Source organism: Pterocles gutturalis, unplaced genomic scaffold, assembly GCF_000699245.1.
Source record: "Pterocles gutturalis isolate BGI_N339 unplaced genomic scaffold, ASM69924v1 scaffold23862, whole genome shotgun sequence".
NCBI classification, from domain to species: Eukaryota; Metazoa; Chordata; class Aves; order Pterocliformes; family Pteroclidae; genus Pterocles; species Pterocles gutturalis.
The window spans coordinates 96,776-118,162 of NW_010113497.1; the positions used below are offsets into that span (position 1 = coordinate 96,776).

The 21,387-nt window shown below is 40.5% G+C and overlaps 1 protein-coding gene across 1 annotated transcript; it reads right to left on the reverse strand.

The window, feature by feature from the left end:
* Positions 1-1,374: 1,374 nt before the first annotated feature.
* LOC104462549 (chromosome unknown open reading frame, human C1orf198) lies at positions 1,375-13,637 on the reverse strand. Its single transcript, XM_010074528.1, has 3 exons — positions 13,590-13,637; positions 3,947-4,498; positions 1,375-2,050 (listed from the first exon to the last, which is right to left on the reverse strand). Exons 2-3 carry the CDS (start codon positions 4,490-4,492, stop codon positions 1,994-1,996), a joined length of 603 nt encoding a protein of 200 aa, XP_010072830.1. The 5' UTR covers positions 4,493-4,498; positions 13,590-13,637; the 3' UTR covers positions 1,375-1,993.
* Between the last annotated feature and the right edge of the window lie 7,750 nt (positions 13,638-21,387).

Consider the following 21,387-nt stretch of genomic DNA (forward strand, 5'->3'; position numbering starts at 1 on the left):
CAGGGTTAACACTTGTCAGCTTTGAAAAGAAGGTACAAGTCAATACTAACTATACACCTACAGAATTTGTGCTAAAGTTGTTCTAAGCTATATTAACGCTGGATGTTTGTAGCAAATGCTAAAAAAGGTCAGCTAAGAAAAAGAAAAGCAGTGAAGTCCAGGCTGGTAGAAACAACAAGTATTTTCTGAGCTGCTGAATGCAGAGACAATATCCACGAATTACAGGAGTTCGTCCATCTCAGTTAAGGATGTAAAGAAGCTTCAGAAGTCTATAAATAAGGCTACGCCATGATTTATACTCTGTGGCAATCTTCCCCTTCAGCTAAGAAACCTTTTAAGAAAACACTAGAAAAATCGGAGGTTTTGGGCTTGGTGCTTCTACTTTTTTGGCGGGGGGAGGGGGCAGCATACAGCATTTTCCTTGATCAACAAGTAAATTTTAATGCTCTATCAGCATCCTCTGCTTGCTCAGAGCAAGCAGCATACCAATTAGAGGCAAGGATTCTTCAGGGACATCTCAAACTCTTCCTGTAACAGCCAGAAGAAAATCCTGCAGCATCCAGTTCTGCACACTTAACTGCCCCTGGCACTGAACCAAATGTCAAGTGCTAATCCATGAGAAGCCTAGCACAATTATGGTCTTGGAGACGGTGACCTTCTTAAAGCTTTGGCTGGGACCCATTAGACCTATCAGAGCCCTGTGTTTTGCCTTCTACCCCAAACAAATGCTATGGGACTACTGCTGAGGTAAAGGGAAAAGGTCAAACCTTTGGCATTGGAGCAGACCAGTCACTGGTTGTGCGTAGGGAGAATTAAGGCTTCAAGGTGAGGTAAACACAGTGAGAGTCAGTGTGTAAATCATGCTGCATTTCAGAGAAGACAGATTCAAACGACAGCTAGTCTTGTTCTCTACATTTTGAACACCAAACAAAGATCATTCGAAAGCAGAACTGGAGGCAAGTCTGCTGAGGGCCACCTTGAGATGCCCTTTGCACCTTGTGAACAAACGTAACCCAGATGTTGAACGCTGAGGAGAATGTACCCACAAGGAGGAAAAAGCACCAAAATTGATGAGTCCTTGAGACGACAAGCTGCTTAAAAAACAAAGAAGCCTTATACTGCTATGACCTCCCATAAACATAGTGGTTTCCTGACATAAAGGTAATCTACACTCCAGCAATTCCCCGTGCTGTACTTCCAGCACTATTACGAAGAGTTATGCTCTAGTAAGGAGGCAGTGAAATCATTAGGCTTGTGTTCCCTGAAGACAGTTTCTCCCATTCATTAGGTGTTGTCCCATTCCCCTCCACCCACCCCCAAGTCTTTAATCCAAAGACCAGAAACACCTGCCATTTCCCCAGGTCATTTTTGTAACACTCCTATTTTATTTTAGCAGATTTGTAGGGTACTAACGCAGTGCTTCTTTGGATCCATCATTTTGGCAACACCTTTGCCCTCTTCAAAAGAAAAGTGTTTTCAAATAAATGGTACAAAAGTTATTTTCAAACTAAATGAAATATAGAAATCAATGCAATTCTGTACGCTTATTTTTCATACTGTTCTTGCTAATCTTAAGTATGGAATTATTTTCTTACTTGGAACCATTGCATGTGCAATGCTATTTCTTACAAGCCATCCTAGCAAGGTTATTGATTGAAAATAGCAATCTGGTCCTGTAGGTTCCATTTCCAGGATATGGAGACTCTCATTTTTTTTTCTTTAACATCTATATGGTAACTTCTCCCATCCTTTCAATACAGTAGCTACTAAAAATTTTAACAGATATTTTAAAAATACCCAAATGAAACCACACTTCTATCACTGGTTAAAAAACAAAGACGCATATGGTATTACAAAAGTTTATACAAAGGCAACATTTAAGAGTTTGAAAGTTACTTCTAGAAAAAGACACAAATGCTAGTAAATTAACATACAAGGAGAAAGATATTCTACTCCTTCCCCAAAATTGGTTTGATCTATTTTGAAGCATCTTTTACCAATTGTCTAGAAAATCAAAGCCAGTCTTCAAGATAACACTGCTTGTACTAATCTGCAAGGAAAACAAATAAGATATGGTTGTTAATTATGGTATTACAAACTCAGTACTTGACTGTCTATCTACAAAAGGAAGTTTAAAATGTTGTCTGCCCATATTTCTAGTTCTTCACCTTGCTCTAAGATACCCAAGAATCTACACCAGAAAATGCTAGACATGGAAAAATACTTACAATGACCAAAAAGGCAATTCCTGATAAAAATAAAATTCTTGTAGTGGTCTGCAGGCAAAAAGTTCTTTTTTCCCCCATGAAAAAATTCATAAAGATCAATTTCTACACTAGAGTGGGAATTGCAGAGAATGAAACACAGAAATGTAAGCATCACTAATTCAATGGATTGTCTGTTGCAGTGACAGACAGTTGTTTCCAGAAAACAACACAGTTCAAACTTTCTTAACAAGTTATTTACTAGGCTATCAAGAACATGCTCACTCCTGCAGTGCTGCACTTTTAGCCATGACATTTAAGGTGATTTTAGTGTTCAGGAAGATTATTCAAGGGACATAGCTGAGTCTCTGGATTCTCTTCCTAGAGCATGGCTCTCTTCCCCAGAACAGGGAAGATAATCCAGAAAATAATAAATTAATAAAATCTATCATACTGTCTTCTCTGCTACTCTGTTCACATTTTGATGTGGGAGGATTGTTTCTCCACAGAGAGAAAAATCAGGCTTTTCAAACTATTTCAGTTAGCTAGAAAACATTCACAAAGGAACTAAAACTGTAACAAAACATTAATTTGCAGGAAAACATGATAAAACATTTAACTAAAATTAAAGGACTACCACAGTCACAACTTGAAGAAAAACAGTTCAAGAAGCATCATGTCGTAGCTTCAGAAAAAAATAACTACACACAGGGCTCCAAACACTGAAGTGGCTGTTTGCTCCTAAGCGCTGCCACTTACTTCTCTTGCAAGTATTTACCTCATCCTGCATCTTTCTGAGCCTACACCGTCTTGTTCGGAATTTTAACAATCACTGTTGGGAAAATATGGTAGACAAAAAGCTATGTGACATGCTTAAGGTGTACAGTAGTATGTCAGGTTTATGCCAGAGTGATGCTACAGATTCCAAACAGAACTGCACAGCTCTGCTTGAAGAGCCACTCCTTCACAGTTTCCAGGCTTCAAATCTCTTCTCTCGCTCACCATGTCATGTCCTGTTGTTCCCTTTCTTTTCTCACAGATCAGTATCTGCTTTTTAAATAGCTTCAGCTGGCTATTGAGCTGCTTAAGGGTATTTTTTGTTGTTGGGTTGTTTGGGTTTTTTTATCAAAAAAAAACATTGAGAAGGCTAATTCTGGAAGCTCATTCCATTTCCATTTTGGACTTCAAGAGAAAACACATTAGAAAGCAGCCCAGCTGCCTGGGACAAAGCACTGGGAAGTGGCTGTTGGGCGACTGCTTAAAACAGCTGAGAAACTACCTTGCCATTCACCGCTAGGTTGTGTGTACCAATAAAGTATCCTAGACTCTAGTTTATCTGCTTTTCAAGTTAAAAACCTTCTTTTTTCCCATTAAGTGTTTTGCTGTTTCAAGAAAAAAAACCCATGTCTACTCACCTGATATAGCAAGCTCTCTACCCCAAACTGTTAGGTAGCTTGCTGTCAGTCTACCACTGGATGACATGTCAGCGTTTCTGGTATTATATTTAAATTATTCCCTTAGCCTATGCACTTTATCACATCACAAAATACTTGATTGAAACATACAATAGCAGTTAACATGTTGGTTAAATAGACTTCTTTAAGTTTACAGGATAATAAGCCAGCAAGCTTATCTATGGCTTAATGCTTTATAGAGTCCCTAATCTTCCAGAGCAACCTTGTCAAATTTTAATGTGCTATACAGTTTTTAAATCTAAGGACAGTGGATATAGCAGTCCTTACCTGTCCAGGCATTTGTGGATCTGTAAGTGCAGTACCATCAGTATCTTCCTTGTTTGTCCTAGAAGATGCCAGGTCCTGTGGTGGGTCAGGAAGAAAGAAGTCATCTAGAGAACTAGCAGGGAGCTGAGTGGGTCGAGGTTTCTCCCATTCAAGAGATACAGAAGGTAGGCTGGGGGCGACAGACTTCTCTGGTTTAGTTATGCTGGGCTTCTCAGCTTTTGCCATCTCCTTTGGAGTAGACTCTTGTCTGTAAAAAGAGGGAAGGGGTTTCTCTCCCTTCTCCATGGACTTGATCTGACTGGGGGTCAGGGACTGGAACTCAGACTTGTCTCCTTCAAACTTCGAGCGCTCTGCATTTATCTTCCAGAAGGAGGACTCCTCTTCCTTTCTGGATGCTATCAACCCATCAGAGCCAGGGGTCTTATTGGCCTGAGAAGATTTAGGGACTTGGACACCAGGTGCCGATTTAATGGGCTGCCTCTGTTCAGTTTGCAACTGGGCACCACCTTGTTCTTGTATGGACAGAGATGCAACGCTGAACTCCATCTGACTCTGTTCAGGGTTAAAGAAAAACAGTCTTTCAAAGCCCATCACAAAGGCACAATTTTGAACTCTGATCTCAATGTATGTAGGCAACACCTTTGCCCATGGCTAGGCAACTCCCAGACAATAGATACCACAGCAAAGTTAACTTACTTTCTCCATAAATGTCTATCTTTGTAGCTCCATAAAGCCAATAATTATTAAAAATCTGAACTCCAAGCAAAACTAAGAGCCATAGACCTGCTGCAGACGAGTGAGAGAAAGCAATCACATTCGAGTTACTCAGTGCCATGCAAGACAGCAGTGTATGGCATGCACAACGCTGAAACATTAGAATAGTGCCACCAATACATTAGAACAGTTGTGGACACATTTTGAAAGATATAGATGTTTTACATTAAAATATACAGCAAAAAACCTTTACAGTATAGTTTAAAAGGCACTTTTCCTTTATAGTCTTTGAAATAGTTGGCAACGTTATAACTCAGCCTACTTCCAAGATGAAGGATTAGATGTAATGGGTATGCATAGATAAGTGGTTTTTACAATTTTAATGCCCCTCTGAAAGAAGAGAAACAACTCTGGAAGGACCAGTTCTTCACTTATTCCAGATCTCTGTTTTGTTTTCACTTGCACTGTGGATAGCTGTACTCATTTCTGAGAGGTAACACTGGGTCAAAGAAGCAAGTGACCATAGTTATAGCACGATACCGATCTTGCAAAAGCCACCCAAAAGTGAACAGTACTTCAAAATGTTCATTTTATTTACCACCACTGCAGTAATCTTGATTGTCAACTAGCTGGACACTCTTTAGGCTTATAAAAAGTTAAGTCTTATTTCACTCTGAGGAATATGTAAGCATTACTGTACTTAGGAGCACAGCACCATAGGAAGTGCCAGAAAAGAACAACCTAATGTCTAGACTTCTGTTTGTAAAATGGAAAAAAATAAATGAAAAAACCCAAAACAAACCCCCTAAAACCACCAAAGACCTAAAAACTGCATTAACAGCTAGAGATATGCTATTGTCTTTACGGGTCTGACTAGTGTTGAAAAAGTTGAGAGGATATTTCAAATACTAGCGTTTGCTACAAGCTGTTAATACTTTTGAAGTTCATTACAACTTTGTGATGTTTTCCCCATTCTACTTCATTACCTGGCCTTTCCTGAATAAAACCACAATAGCATCTATGGGCTTGAGTCTAAAACAAGTCCTAGTTGCATATCATTTTCACTAGAAGTGTTTGATCTTGAGTCCTACATTACTGTGCACATAAAGTTCAAAGGGACTCTAGATCTAGCATGTCTCGCATGCCGCGTATTTAATATTCAGAAACTTCTCATCAAAGTGCAAATATTAACTCAGCAAGTGATTATTTATAAAACATTTTTTTAAACAGTCAGCAGCTGACTACACATAATTGATTCATAGACTAACATCTGAACTTTCTAAAGAATTAGTTACATTAATTCCCTATATTAAAATATAGGGATTTAGTTCCCTAAGCTCATTTGGCAATACTACCAAACAGAGATTTACCAGCCTGAAGTTAAGATGATTTAAGACTTCAGAACTGATAAAAGCCCAGCTTAAAAAAAACCCCATAACATAATATAAAATAGATGTGAGCTTCCCCAATACCCAAGGGAAAAAAAATATATTTTTTTTTCCATCTTGGAATAATTAAGTGCCTTGTCATGTAGGAATTAAAAGGATGCTACTTTCTATCCTTTAACAGTCTTCCTTCTTCTGAGTAGTCTGTTCCAGGGCTCACACTACAGATGACAGTAGCTAAAGGCTACCACAGCAGCAGTCAGTTTCAGCTAAATGATTGCTTCACCCTCCCCAGCCCAAGAGAGAGGGAAGGTCAGTGCCCAGAGGGCAGAGGGGCAATCACAGCCCCAGATCCACCAGAACAGCATTGGAAACAAAATCCAGGTAAACCACTGATGGGAGGGAAGCAGGGGTCTGTTAGAACAAAAAACAGAAAAAGAAAAACCAACAAGATGGCTTTGCCTTTCAACGGCAGCAAGATAAACAAGCAAAGCCTGGCCTCCAGAGAAGTTCTTATGCTGTGGGGCAAAAGCCACTGCCTGTAGTCATGTTTTATTTTCTTTCACAGGGGTCCAAATATCAGCTCAGAGGTCTGGAAGCGGCAGACTGCTTCCAGTCTAGAGAAGAGCATAGCACTGCAGCACAACTCGAGGCAGTTGTACCCTGGCTGGATGTTCTGGAGAGGATGCCCTCTTTTTCCTTTCAGAATGGAGACCATGGGGTGTACCTTTCCATTTCAGAAGAAAGGGCCACCTGACATTTAGGATTGCATACTTGTCTCACGGTATGCTTTGCAGATCAAACAGTTCATAACCTGACACGGAGTAATATGAAAGAAAATACCTCTTCAGGAGTTTGCTTTCTCCCTCAAGGAAGATGAAGAAGACAAGACTACCCTGACAGGTTCTGAAAGCACTGTGTCTCAGCATGATGTAAATATGGCCCTGAGAGGTCAGATGTATAAATTCTGCTTCTAGCATTTAGCTCGAGAAGCCAAGAACTTCTGTGGACCAGTCACAAGTTATTCTATTTTCCTTGAAATATGTAATGCTTGTATTTGACTTTCAAGGTTATTTAAGACATCTGAACCCCTAAGAAATGTAGCCGATGAAAGAAAATTATTAATATGCAATATCTATCAAGTCCCAAAATTGTCAATAACATACTGTAAACACCCTTCCCCCCCCAAAAAAAAAAACAAAAACCATCAGAGCAGCAGTATAAGTAGGGAGATAATTCCACACAGAGATGGAGAGGACCCATGTGAGAAACTCCCCATGCTAACATCTAAGCCAGGAGTACTATTCAACACTCTAATGAGTCTCTAGACACTAGAAATGTGAGTTTAATCAGTGTTCTCCTTTCAATTTCTGGCATCAGATTGCAAATGGGCAATTGATTGAGACAGCAAGAGAGGGAGAGACACAACATTTAAAAGAGAGTTACCCCCCAAAAAACCATTTTCTTTTCCTTCAGGTTTGCCAGTCACAAGAATACCTTGATGCACATCTCTCCTGGCCCCAATCAAACTTATGCCAGGGGCTGTGCTGCATGTTCACTTTCTGTGGGCTAAGGCAAAATGGCTGTGAGCTGCAGTTGCACACTTGAGCATATTGAGCAGCAGAGCTGCACCACCGAACATTTCAATAAGACTTGATGGTCAAAAGTGAAATTGTCACTAGGCACAGTTTGGGATTCTAGAGAGGACTTCAGTCCCAGGCTGCTTTCATAGATTTTGTGTGACTACGAATGAGCTGGAGTTTCTGTGCTTTAATTCCCCATCTAAGGAATAATAAAAAAAAAATACTGTATTTTTCCAACCATTTGTCCACATTGTATTTCTGGGAACTGTTCAGCGCAGCAAGTCTCTCCAGAGTTACAGACAAGCTAGTACAGTCCCAACTGCAATTTCTAGAAGTTACCAAAATTCAAATAAAAGCTATTAACGGAAGTATTCTCAAGATATTGCAATAGCAAGTCACTCTCAACACACTTAAGAGAAAGAGGGGGAGAGAGTGCATGTGCAAGCATGCACAAAGTAGTATTTTGAGGCAGAGCAAACCTCGAAGTCTGTTCTTTTCAGTCTTACCCCTCTGGCCCCAAACCACTGCAAGGGTTAAAATAAAGGATGCTGAAGTCTTGGATCATCTTACAATCTAACAAATTGATATAATATTAAAAATTGTACTTTTTAGGAAGGTGCGTGTCCATCTTTGCTTAAAAAGACCATATTAAGGTATTTATAAATTTTATTTACTGGATTAAAAAATTTAAACCGAACTTCAGTCTCAAGGTAGGGACAGTCCACCAAATGGTAATACTGGCTGTACATACTCATGGGAAACAATGTATTCTAAAAGAGAGGCACCACACACTAAGAACATAATAATTTAATAATAATGTATAAAATTGTGTCTCAGTTCATAAGTCTATATTAAAAACAAGATGACCACAAAGAACCCAGGAGCTTTTTTTTTTTTAAGCATCTTATTCACTCATCAGGAATGTGTAGTATTTTACTAAACAGTCAAGCAAACACAGCCAAAACAAATTGTTTTGCTTGGCAGCCTGAAAAAAATCCAAATTGTTGAGACAAAGACTGCAGAAACACTGTCAAAAGCAAATTGTTTTAAGCACAGCCTGATATATGCAGAGGTAAGAAAGCCAAGTTTGAAATTATTTAGAAGATGGCTTTGCTTTGCTGAATGGACAAAACCAAAATAAGTAGCTGCAGTTTTTGCTTTGTTTCCTGTGCACCCAGTGGGTGCTTTCAGAGTCAGAAAGAAACCTTCAGGTCAGCAGAGACCAATTGCAAGGGCAAAATTAGAGCAAAGCACTCAAAAGCAATCTAAGTCATTTCAGTCCATAGAGAAAAGCAATGCCAAAGAGACATAGCACGGAGCTTCGTGGGAAACTTCATGATCTACGATTTGGTGATATGAACAGCATTCTAGTCTGCCACTTCTACTGCTTAGCCTTCTAGTCTGCCACTGCTACTGCTTAGCCTGAGCAAACTTATACTGACGCTATCTGGTATGTGCATCGTTTTATGTTCAAAACCAGCTGTCTAAAGATTGATGCAAGTAATTGAACCCTTAGCTGAGAACACCTGGCCATGCAGATTTAAAAAAAAAAACAAAACAAAACTTGGAACACAGCTACTATTACCACAAGTTGGTTTGCTTAAGAACTAATAGCCAACAGTAGTCTTACAGCACTGTGTTTTAAATGTCTGTAGTCTAGATCAAAAAGGGAAGAGAAAACCCCAAACCTCAGGCATCACTCTTCTTTCTTTCCAAGGAAGCATTGCCATTTACGCCAGCTTGATAAAAATAATCACACTGAAGTATAGTTTGTAACAAACAATTCTAATATGAGGAATGAGGGGGAAAAATTATTTTCTGCCACTTTCTTCCTATTTAAAAACAAAACAAAAAACCCACCACAAAACCAACTAGAACTTGTACAAAGAAGGATATTGAAGACTGTCTTTTAGGTTTAGATAAACAAAACACAGTTTGCAAACCACATTTTTTATAAGTGCAACATAATTTTTTTCTTTCTGAATCACTGCTGGCATTAGATCATTTCTGCAGCAGTACAAATAGGGGTATTCAGACAGGGAGGCAGCACCCAGATTATTGAAGGCTTCTCTCTTCAACAAATATCTGAGGGCCTGTTGAAAGTAGAAGAAAGCTGAAGGAGGAAAAAGCCAGGAGTTAAAAAGAAAAAAAGTACAGAAAGGACTCGCTAAAGCCACCTTCACAACTATTTTACCTGTATCAAGGCCAACAAATTTTTAGATGAGCATGTGTCAATTTTAAGCATTTGGAATAAAACTTATTTTAGTTAAAAGCATGAATTAGAAATAGATTCCAATGCTGCTCCGTGCATTCAATGTGTTAGCTGAGGTGGCAGATTGAAATTGTATTTTCTGCCCAATACTAAACCATTTAAAAAACCAAACCAAAACAAAACAACAAAAAAACCCCACACCAAAACCAGAAAGTTCTGAGTTCAGGAATAGTTGCAGAGAAGTTTTATTTCCAAACCCAGCCATGATTCTTGTTTTCCAGATACATCCTGGGGTCTGTGCTGAGTTTCACTGTATTTTTACTTCAAACAAACCAAGAAACCTCAAAGGCTAAACTCAGCCAAAATGCCAGCTTTCATCTCACTTAAACCTGAAGCCATAAATAGCATGTCCTAAATTCATAAACCTGGCTTTAGCTCCAGTTAGAAACGTAACCCACATTTCAAGATGTGTTATGTTTATGAGGGCTCCACCCATGAACCAAATCATTCCCTCCAATTCCATCTCTGGTTTTAAAATTTCAGCTTATTTGCAATGCCATGAGAACTTGTTGCTTCTTCTGAGTAGTTCTTCTGAGAAGTGCTATAGTTTTCTACTAAAAATATTAGTATTTTAAATGCTAACAGCTAACTCAGCAATTTACGTTGCATTTCTGCTTTGCTTGCCTTGTTTGAGGGTTTAAAAACAAAGAGGTAAGACAAGAACTTTCAATGCACATCAAACAGATAAAGATGGTAGAGATATTTGTGCAAGCGTTTGCTCTGATATGAACAACTTAAGCCATATCTCACACGTGTGCTTAAAATGAGAACCCATAAAGTTTACTTTTGACAGAAGTGAAGTTTTCAAGCCCTTTAATGATGTTCTGCCCCAAATGACAGCAACTTAGTATACTGTTCTCTGGGTAACTTTGACAGCCATGGAATTAGGGAATCCACTAAACTAGCTACCATGATAAAAATTTGGCCATGCTTAATCAACTGGAATCATCATTGGCATCACTGTAACAGCTGACAGAGGAGAGGCTCCAACTTGCAGAAAGCATGCCCCTCCCTCTTCTCTACTTTTCTCACTACCCTCTCAGTTTTCCTGAAGTTACAAATATTGATTTTGCTGCTTGATCTTCTAAGTCCCAATGTTAAAAAAATCAAGCCTATTGGTTTTACTGATTTGCATCTCTGCTTTCTCCTTTTCTGCAAAAGCAGAAAGTGAACACCACATTCCCTTCCTTGGGTAAGCCAGAGCACATTCATGCAAAGCTGCAAAAAGACAAAGGAATTTCGTCATCATGGCAATAATGTGCAAAAAAACAAACCAAAGCAAAAACTCTGCATGAAAAGGGGATTAGGGAGAAGAACATTGTGGAAAGAATAACCCATCATGAGGAAGAGCTCATGGAATGGAAAGAGCCTGACAGCCTAAAATAACAGTGGAAACAGATCTGGCTCACAAGACACCGAAGGTGCACTACAACACATCAACCTTATTAAACAGCTCATTCAGGTTTCTTCACTGTTTCCCCAACCGATTGGGCAAGGATACTCCATGGAGAAAATACCTTCCAATATTATCTTATGAAAGTGCTGGTTAAGGAAGAGATCAAAGAGTAAGGATGAAGGAAGATCTCCACCTTCCGAAATGAAAGACTCAGCAGTTGAAGGATTTGGATGAAAGACTGACACAACATGATGAAACAAAAGGAGGAACCCCACACAAATCAGCCCACATCCCATAAAGCCAGACAAAAATGGATTCTCTAGAGTTTTGCTAAAGGAAAAGGTCATGCAACTTTTCAACCTACAGCTCCGGCACAGCTTTTATCTCTGGTCAACAAGGAGGGAGGGTGAAAGAGAGAAACACAGCTTGATTAGCTGAAACAAATAATTATTTCTAAAGTAACCTCACCCCACTTCACTTTTCTTCCGCAGTCACGAGTGCTTCCATGTCATTCTGCAATCCTTCATTCATCACAGAAAAGCATGAAACTAGAGCATCTATCTATTATGGTCCCTCATTTTGAGACACCAGAAGAATAATAAAAATTATCTTAGCCAGCAAGAGGTAAGACACAAGGTTGGGTTGAAAACACTTCACTAGACATACAAGCATGTAAAAGAAAAGACAACTATCAGTTAAAGAGAAAATCCATTTGAGTGCAGATGCATCTCATCATGGATCACCAGGCAGTGCATCACAGGCAGCACTACCTCCAGGAAGTTTGAGTACTCAGAGCTTACAAAATCCTTTCAAGACAGACTTCAGAAATATGATTACAGCTGCCATGTTCCCAAGACTGAGTTTTGGGGTTTGCACCAAAAAGTAGGGGAGAGACAACACTGCTGCTTCCAACACATGATTTACTTCACCTTACTACCAATGAGGTTCATACTCTTTTCAGTACTATGCTTTTCTTAACAGCTTTACCCAAGTACACCCCCACTAAAAGCCTCCTTAGTATTATACTAAAAGCCAGTAGCTGCTTCTTCTAAGGGACCTCAGAGACAGGAGGGCTTGCCAGAGCTACTGGGCTTCCACTGCAGGAAATCCTCCACTGGCTCCTGACCCACCTCAGCTTGTAAGGGAGTTTTAGGGCAAGTGAAGACTGGCAATGATTTCTCTTAAACTGCAGCACTGTAGGCTGTAGGGACCCAGGAGTCACATCAAGTTAAAAGTTAATGAACATCTGCAAAGCACAGATGGGGTACTAGCTACAGGGAGTGACCTTGAGCAGGGAAGGCTGACAACAAGTCTAGGGTCAACCGGATTAATTTAGTATTCACTGGCATTTCCAAATAATTACTCTGCATTAGGCTAAGATTATATTCATAAGCTCATACATGATTATCTACATAGTTCAAGGGCAAAAAAGTGAAAGAAACAGGGGGGAAGCAGCTTTTTCTGGTAGATAAAGACAGAAAACACAAAGTCTGAAATGTGTGATTAAATTAATATACCCAGTTGAAAAAGGCAATGAGCTGTGGTTTTGCTACCAGATTTTCTTCAACAAGAAGAATTAAACTTCATTTCCCACCACAAATATGGTGCAACTATTCCCTCACGCTGCAGGTTCAGAAAGATGGAGAACTCTGTCTCTCTGTCAGCCTTATGAGAATTCCATCATTAAGAGGTTAAGAGAAAAAAAAAAAAACCCAGACCCAAAAACAACCCGCCACAGAAAAATACATTTCTTTTTTGAGGAGCTGATTTCTAGAGAGGAAATAACACAATGATTCTAGCATAGCCCCAGGTTAATGAGTTTCATTATATTCTAGTACATACCAAAAAGATGTAGTATGACAGGCTTTAAGAAAGAATCCAATGAAGTTCCTAACTATTTGTATCTTTCTCACTCCCTTTTCTAAATACTTTACTCCTGATTTCAAAAGTGAAATTCACTTATGTTTATACAATATCTGAGACACTGGTCTTGCTAAACATGGAAAGTTGTTTTAAAAGTTTACAACAAAAAAATCAAATAATTTGTAACGAATGAGTTTTACACCTGCACTTGAAGCCAGAACATTAGTTTCCAAATTACATTTTGTGTTTCTGTTGGTGTAAATCAAAGCACACCAGTCCCATTTCATTTGCAGGACAGTCACTTTATACAGTTCTCATAGAATAAAGGTGACATTTGTCTATCAAGTCTCAAAATGAAGATAATATAAATGCACAAGAAACAGTATAAAATGACAAACCAATATTTAAAATAAAATTGCTGCAAATTTACCTTAGTTTCCCAGGAGAATGGAGCCGAGTGTTCATCTTGCCAAGTTATGTCCTGAAATAAAATTCAAGAATTACTAAATCAATCAGAAAAGCAGGTTTACCTGCTCAGGAACATCACACAGGTGACATTACGTTGCACTGCTGGAAGAGTAACAACCACGCCCACAGAACTTGATAAAAAGTGAGATCACTACTTAGAGATAGCACTGATTAAATTTTAAGGCCAACTAAAATCAAGTTCTCTGAGGGGAAGATTATCAATCAGTATACCAATTTAACCTAGAAAATATATGGAAGTTTAACCTGGTCTAAACCTCTTGAAATGGTTTCTCTACAAACAGCTTTAAAATGTATTATATTTCAAATTTTCTACTAGGCATTTTCTTTGGTAGACACTAGCAACACACAGGGACAGAGCTAGGGGCCTTAGGGAAATAAAGTCCCATTTTCTCCCCTCTGCAGACCGAAGAGCACGCGTGCAACCAGGCAGTCACGTTGCAGCGAAACAGCTGCGCGTCCATCAGGTCAAGCCACAGCTGGATCCAGCCCCAACAAGACACATCATTATGCCACTTCAGTAACAATCAGTCTGAAATAAGTACTCAGCACTGTTGAAAGAACCGTACAACGGCCAGAGTAAAATCCCAAAATGAAATAGCTTCTTTTAAGAAGCTATTTTTTCTGAAAATAATCTCAATTTGAGAAATTTAAATAATCTCTTAATACACAGCATGCCCTCCAAAAAGACATGTGACCCACAGGAAAAACAAGAAGGGGCAATAAATAAAATAAAATAAAATAAAATAAAATAAAATAAATAAATAGATAAATAAATAAGTGTTGTTCACAGTTGTTCAAGACTTGCCATAAAGTGATCACACTTCTATGCCTAGTGGTGGATGAGACAGATTTGTACATTGGATGTCCACACTGGCTGAGGTAATGAGTTACGTCCTCTGTACAGAGTACACCACTGCTTGGGTACCCCAGTAAATCAGAGGAGGAATAGGAGCTGCAACAATGGATGGAAGGGGAAAGGCCAGGAGTAACCACGCACAGGGAAGGAGAGGAGAGGATAAGACCTGGAGTGCTTGTTTCACACTCCTGATGTTCAAAGAATAACAGAACTAGACCATCTTTTAAGCTAACTATTACACAGCCCACATCTTACCATGGCTGTTCTTTTTCTTCTTATTTCTGATCTCTGCCTTTATACATTTCTCAGACATCTGACAGCACTCTCCCGATCTGCAATCTCCTATTTCACCCTAGGCAGATTTTGCTGGCCAACAGCTATGAAATCACAATTTGAAGTGTCTGAAACCATCTCCTAAACAGGAAAACATGTCATTCTCCAGCTATTACTCATCTGTGAAACACGGGGTTCCTAGCAGCAAAGTATTTGTGCTATATATGAGGGTGATCCCATGCTCTTAAAAAGGGCTGATAGGGACATCTGAAAGGAAAGGCCTGGGCTCTGCTGGACTGCATATTTTGGCCAAAAAGGATATTTGGGACAGGAAATTTTTGCCAAGAACACAAGTGTAATACCAGGTTCTCTCATTCTAGGAAATGGATACTCATATTTATTAACATTTAAGGGAAACAAAGGGAGTAAAAGTCTGCTTTTTAGTATGTGTTCTATCAATATTTGTGCTGTGGAGCACTGCTGACCACATGGGAATGCCACACCAGGTAGGTGGGATGCCTCGCAGCAGATGACTGTCAAATTATTTCAAAATCATTTTAGAATCATATCCTTTGCTTCTGAAACCAGTAGAGTTGGCACCTCATTTCTGAAGGACAGGAATCATGGTCCAGGAGGGAAGAGAGACGGGAGAGCCCAGCCACTGGAGGTAGGACCATAATCCTTCTGTCCACATGGGGACAGATCAGTACTCGACTTCAACCACTGCAATAAAGGACAGAAATGAAGTCCAGCAGAGTGCAACACTCCTACATACTGTCACAGCACCTTAAAGCTCCAGACATGTAGGCATAGCTGTCAGTGGATTTTACCTAAGGAGTCTGAAGGAAGCTCTTGACTTCTTGCCATTTACGGGACACGCAAACCAGATGCAGACCAATTTTACATTTGGGAGCAAGCCAAGACCACCCTCATCCTGGATCTGAAACAGCCAGTTCTTTATTTTCCTGTATTTGAGGCAAGTGTAGACAGCACTGGGACTCCTCTTCACCCAACGCTCCCTGCACATCCTCAACCCGGAACAAAACTGTTGGTGTGAGTGAGTCCCGCTGACAAAAGCCTGCCTGCAGAGGGAGAGGAAAACAGCACGGAGAAGGCAGAGTGAAGGTATGAGGTTGTCATGGACCAGGATACATCAGTCCCTACAGGATGGAGCAAGTCAGCTTCCCACTTCATAGACACTGATGTCTTCTCAACCACCACAGCACTTGTTCGCACCTCAACCTGTAACCTCAACCTTCAGGTTAGGTAGACAAAAAGCTCATGAAATTAATTAATGGTATTTTGGTAAAAGTTGTTAAAAAGTTCTTGCTAGAGACAAGATGTAAGACTTTCACAGCTTATTTCAAAAGATGGAAGTAGTAGACACTTGTTAGGTGGGAGCAGTTCCCTGAAAGAAAAGGACCATAGATTTTTCATCTTAAAAGGATGGTTCATCATACCTCAGACTGCACAGCCTAGCACACCTCAGAGCCACTAAGTCTGAGGAGCTCTGCCACATTCAAGAGATCTTCCATGTGATCTAGCAAAGGATAAAATAGCACAAGGCATGGTTTGAGGATACGAAGTTTCAAGGAGTTGATGTCTGTGGTTACTTGAAGTATACTTGAAGCTAGGATGAAGGAGATGGTTGTCAGGTTCTGTCCACTGTCACAGAAGGGAAGGAAGTTTGTGGCCTCCACTTCTTGTGCCCTCACACAGAGGACATGCAGGGGACCAAGTCAGAAGCAAGAAAACAACACAGTTTAACAGTTTCCTGTGTGATGCACCTGATTCCTGTTTATCAGCAACAAAATCTGAGAAATAACTTCGCTTTCCGTAGAATAAGCGCGTTCTCACACACTTGAAGAAAATGGGAGCAAAAGCAGCAACATTTTAATATTCCCAAAAGTAAATTACGAGGGGAAATTCTAGAGAAAAAGGCTTCAAGGCTACTTATCATCAACACAGATTAGAAGAGATCCATATCTCTTTTGTTTTCAGCACACAAAGCCTTAATCTAGAAAGAAGGCAAATAAATAAACTTTTGTTCACCAGCATTAAAGAACCTATTTGTAAGAAACGGGGCCCTCATGCAATATATTTCATAGCTAAAAAAAAAAAAGAGAGAGAGAGAAAGATACAAAAATCTGGTCATAACACTTGACTTCAACACCTAGATGCAGAATATATAAAAAAGAATCACAAACTACATTTGCTATATATAGGCAGCTTGTTGCAAAACAGCATCTGAATTTCAAAACGGAAGACAACAGTAGAAACGTGCCAGCTTACCTGACGTGAGCAGTGCTCGGAGCAGCTCACAGTAACCAGGCAGTCACAAACCCACCAACAAATGCATCTTAGAAGTGTTATCAGAACAAGACTTGCTGGTTATTGGGGTTAACTGCACTCAAAAGCTGCCCTGCATTTTTTGTTTCTCAAAAAGCACAAATCTATACCAGGCCCAACATAAAAGTTATTGCTATACTGAATATTTCTTGCTTTAAAGCATTTTTAAGTAGGAGATAAAATGGTTGATCCTTTGGTTTGGTGCCAAAGTTCTTAAGGGGAAGCAAAACAAATACTGTAGGTAGATAAATCAAGCTGCCCTATTAAAAGATGATGAATGAAGCTAACCAAACTCTCTTACCTATCTTTCCTCTACATAAAATGTTTACCACTTCCTAAAGCATATGGCATTTTCTTCAATTAAAAGTTTAGTTATTTCAAGTCCAATTCTCTGAGCTGCTTGGTACCGCTCAAATAGAATCACAGAATGGCCTGGGTTGAAAAAGACCTTAAAGATCATCTAGTTTCAACCCCCCTGCTGTGGGCAGGGTTGCCAACCACTAGAGCAGGCTGCCCCCTTAAAAAAAAAAACAAAAAACACCAACCCTAAAAAAAGAAGGAAAATCAGACCTTAAATCCATGCATATGTCACACACTTGTGGATAAACAGGGACAGTATTAAGAGAGGAGAGACAACTTGTTGTAAACTGAATATCTGAACTATCTTTCACTGAACTAAACACGAAGGATACAGTGACATCAACTAAAACCAATGCTTAACAAAAGGTGACCGCTACAGTGGTCAGAGCGTGGCAGCCTCTCATAGATTGCTGTTTTTCCACCTATTTACCTCATGATGGCTCATCATTTATGGTGTATCTAAAAAATAGCCCATTTATATTACATTAATATTCAATCCTGGATTCTATTTCCAGATTTTCCTCCGCTGAGTTAACTTTCCTTTCTACCACTGCGAGTATTAGACATAAATGGAGAAATGCCAGCAACTGGAGGCTTATCGGAAAAGAAGAAAATCTGCTTGAAGGTTGGAGCCTCCAAAAGCCCTCAGCCACAAGGCCCAGGCTGCCAAGACACAGGCAATGACGGTGAAGCAACAAATAGTCTCCTGGTGCTGGGCCCACACGTGACAGCAAGTCAATCTTCAGCAAACAGAGCAAAACTTCTTTTGTGAGGGTGTTAAATAACCCTATTAGCCTGGAAGAGATGACAATATATGCACAACCTAGACCACATGACTCTAGAAAACAGAACAAGATAGACAGGCAAGAGATGTTGGGTGTCGTTAGGAAGAGGTTAGGAGGAAAATACCAAGGCGTGCAACCTCATCAAGGTTATTGAGCTGGTGTATTCTGGGGTCTGTTTCAACAAGGGTCTTAACTTGACACTGCGAGGCCAGCGGTGGACACGTAATGGCTGGTGCTAGCAGCTGCGTGCATCCTCACCATGACAGCGTGGTGCACACGGGTAGATAACAAGTGCACTGGGTGCCACCCAGGTCCCTGCTTGGGAGGGAAGTGCTGTTTGGGGGAATCAGGGAGCCTGATTCCTGCACTTCCAGTTCTTTCATCAAGTTTTCTGAGACTTTTCAAAATACCTTCAGTTCTTTGACAGCAAGATAGTGCATTAAAAAAGCAGCTCTGGTGTCCTGGCACTGATCCTTTCTAGGAACTGCATTCCCAGTGCATGTGCAACTTCAGTCATTGACTCTCTGACTGGCAATGCCGCAACGAGGATGAGACAACGAAAGAGGAGCTGCGGCACTCAGACAACTTTCGGCATTTGCTAGGAGTCACACATGGTCCCACAGCGCTCTAGCACTACAAAATGACAGGATCACGGCTACAGGATGCCACGGTCCTGTTTCTGCACATGTACTTTCTGTACAGCCTTCCCACACAGCCAATGTATTGAAAGGTGTTTTGGTCAGGAGATGAGTTTGGTGTTAGAAATTATATATGGGAAATGGTAGAGGTGAGAAAGAGGGAAACAATTGTCCAGAGACACAAGACCACTACATATATCCTCTGGACCACCTTACCAAAGGGATTGTACGCATGAAAGTGTGACTGAAATAGTGAGAGTCCTGGACAGGTAAATCAGTATCTTCAGCTTTCATCCTTGTTTTGCTTTCTCCCAAGTCCTCCAAAGAACATGAGGTGAAAGAGATCAACTTTCCATGCTCAAGCAAGCACAGGTAGATCACTACAGATTTCAACATCAGTTAACAGGGAAGATGAGCTGTGGGTGGAAACACGAAGCTTTTGGAGCAGGTGTCAGCAAGATCAACATCAGACCAAAACACACACACTGAAAGCGCTGCAACATCAACAAGTGATCTGAGGTATGCAGAGTACTCTCCGTGTCCCTGCCCCAGGATACCACACATCATGGGACAGGGACAGCAGCCAGGACCAACCTAACTGCCCTGAGTGAGGGCTGGGTGACCACAGCACGTGCAGCAGTTACATTGTACAAAGACAGCAGCAGTAGAGCTCAGCAAGCTGTCAGACCAGAAGACATCAAGATAATAAAGTTCTGTAGGCAAAGCATTTGCAAGCCTGGAAAGTTGAACCGAAATGGCAAGAGACCGGCTGCAGTGGCTCTGTAACAGCAGGACAAGGAGGAACAATTAGTGAGCCAGGGCAAACATCCAAGAATCAGGTCGAATGCCAGCAAGGGAGCCGAGGGAGAGGAAGCTATCAGATGAGGAGCCAGGAAAGGCTCCAAGGCTCAACAGTGCAGTTGGAAAAACTAAAATGGAAATGGAGGATGCCAAAATGAGTGGAATCTCTTTTCTTCAGAAATACGATTTACATTAACTTTAGCTTGGAAGTCAAGGAAGAAGTCAGTTGAGGCAGACGGTTCCAAAATTAAACACTTCAAGTATTTTGATGAACCATGCTTTCTTTAGTTAATAGCTACACAAATGCTAAAACAACATTATTTGTATCCTAGCTGTATTTTGGGAGGAGACAGAAAACAACTTGCCAAATTTCAGATGGACTCTCTAACTCTTCTGTCAAGCAGGAAACTATTATTTCCATACAGCGCAGCACAACAACCTACAACACACTTGCTTTCCTTCTGGATCCACATAATTCAAAGCAGAAAGCACAGCAGAGCTGTCTGAGAACTGGGAAAGCTGTAGTTACCTTCTACAGTCATTAACCTAAACCCTTTCACAACTAACTTCAGGTTTAGGTTTCCTTTCAAAGACTGCTTGCACAACCAAATTTGCTGTGTGACATCCTTCTATACCTCTTCTTCACCAGGAGTTATGGTCTATTACTACCAGAATTTCTAGTATCACAAATTAAACAAAACTGAGCTGGTGCATACGTTCTCTAACTCTCGGTGCGATGTGTGCGCAGCATGTTGTCACACCTCTCTGACAGGTGAAACACAGGCAGCAGTCTTTAGCACAAAGCTGGCTGGGAACCACGATGCTGAGTATCTATGTGCTTCAAACGCTTCTTACAAATCCCATTGCAAGGGACGTTAGTGAGGAGGTTAACAACAGCACTGTTCTCTTTAAATTGGATTGATGATTACAAATGCAGAAGCAGATTTTTTTTTTTTCTGGTAGAAGCCACATCAGTTAATTAACAATAGGTCACTTTAAGATACTATATGAACATAATGAAAGTTATTAGCTCTGTAATTATAACAAAATATAAAAGAAAACAAAACAAAGGAAATCTCATATGCAGAGTAAGAGAGATACAGTATCTGAAGAGCACCATCGGGTCTCTGCAAGCATTGTCAGACCTTCCCCTTCAAGGGATCAGACTCGGTAACACCACCCACTGCTCCGGACCAGGCACCCTCATCCCGATGGATTTCTAGAAGGGCTGCCACACTCTGCCATTAGACAGATGGCTCTCAGAAGCTTCAAAATCAATACTTTTTGACATCTATCTTTCCACACCCTTGTTTTTCCTGGCATGTGACATGGAACAGGCTGCATATTTTTAAGGTGTCAAAAATACCAAGAGCAGGAGTGTTCTCCAGAGTTGTATTTTTAACTGTGTCTAAAATTAGAAACAAAAAGGAAGAGATTTAAATCAGTGTAAACATTCCCTACAGCCCATTTGCAGCTGGGGACTGCTTCCACAGCTGCCCACGGCCGTGCCCCGCTGTCGGGGGAGCGGGTACCGGCCTCTTCCCTAAGCCCCCATCTCCAAACTCCACTTCAGAGTCACTTCTGCTCATCTCGGACAAACTCCTGCTTGGTGCCTTTTCCGCTTTTACGCCCTGACCGAGTCCCCTCGCCCGAAGTGCCACATCCCGCCCGGCTGCA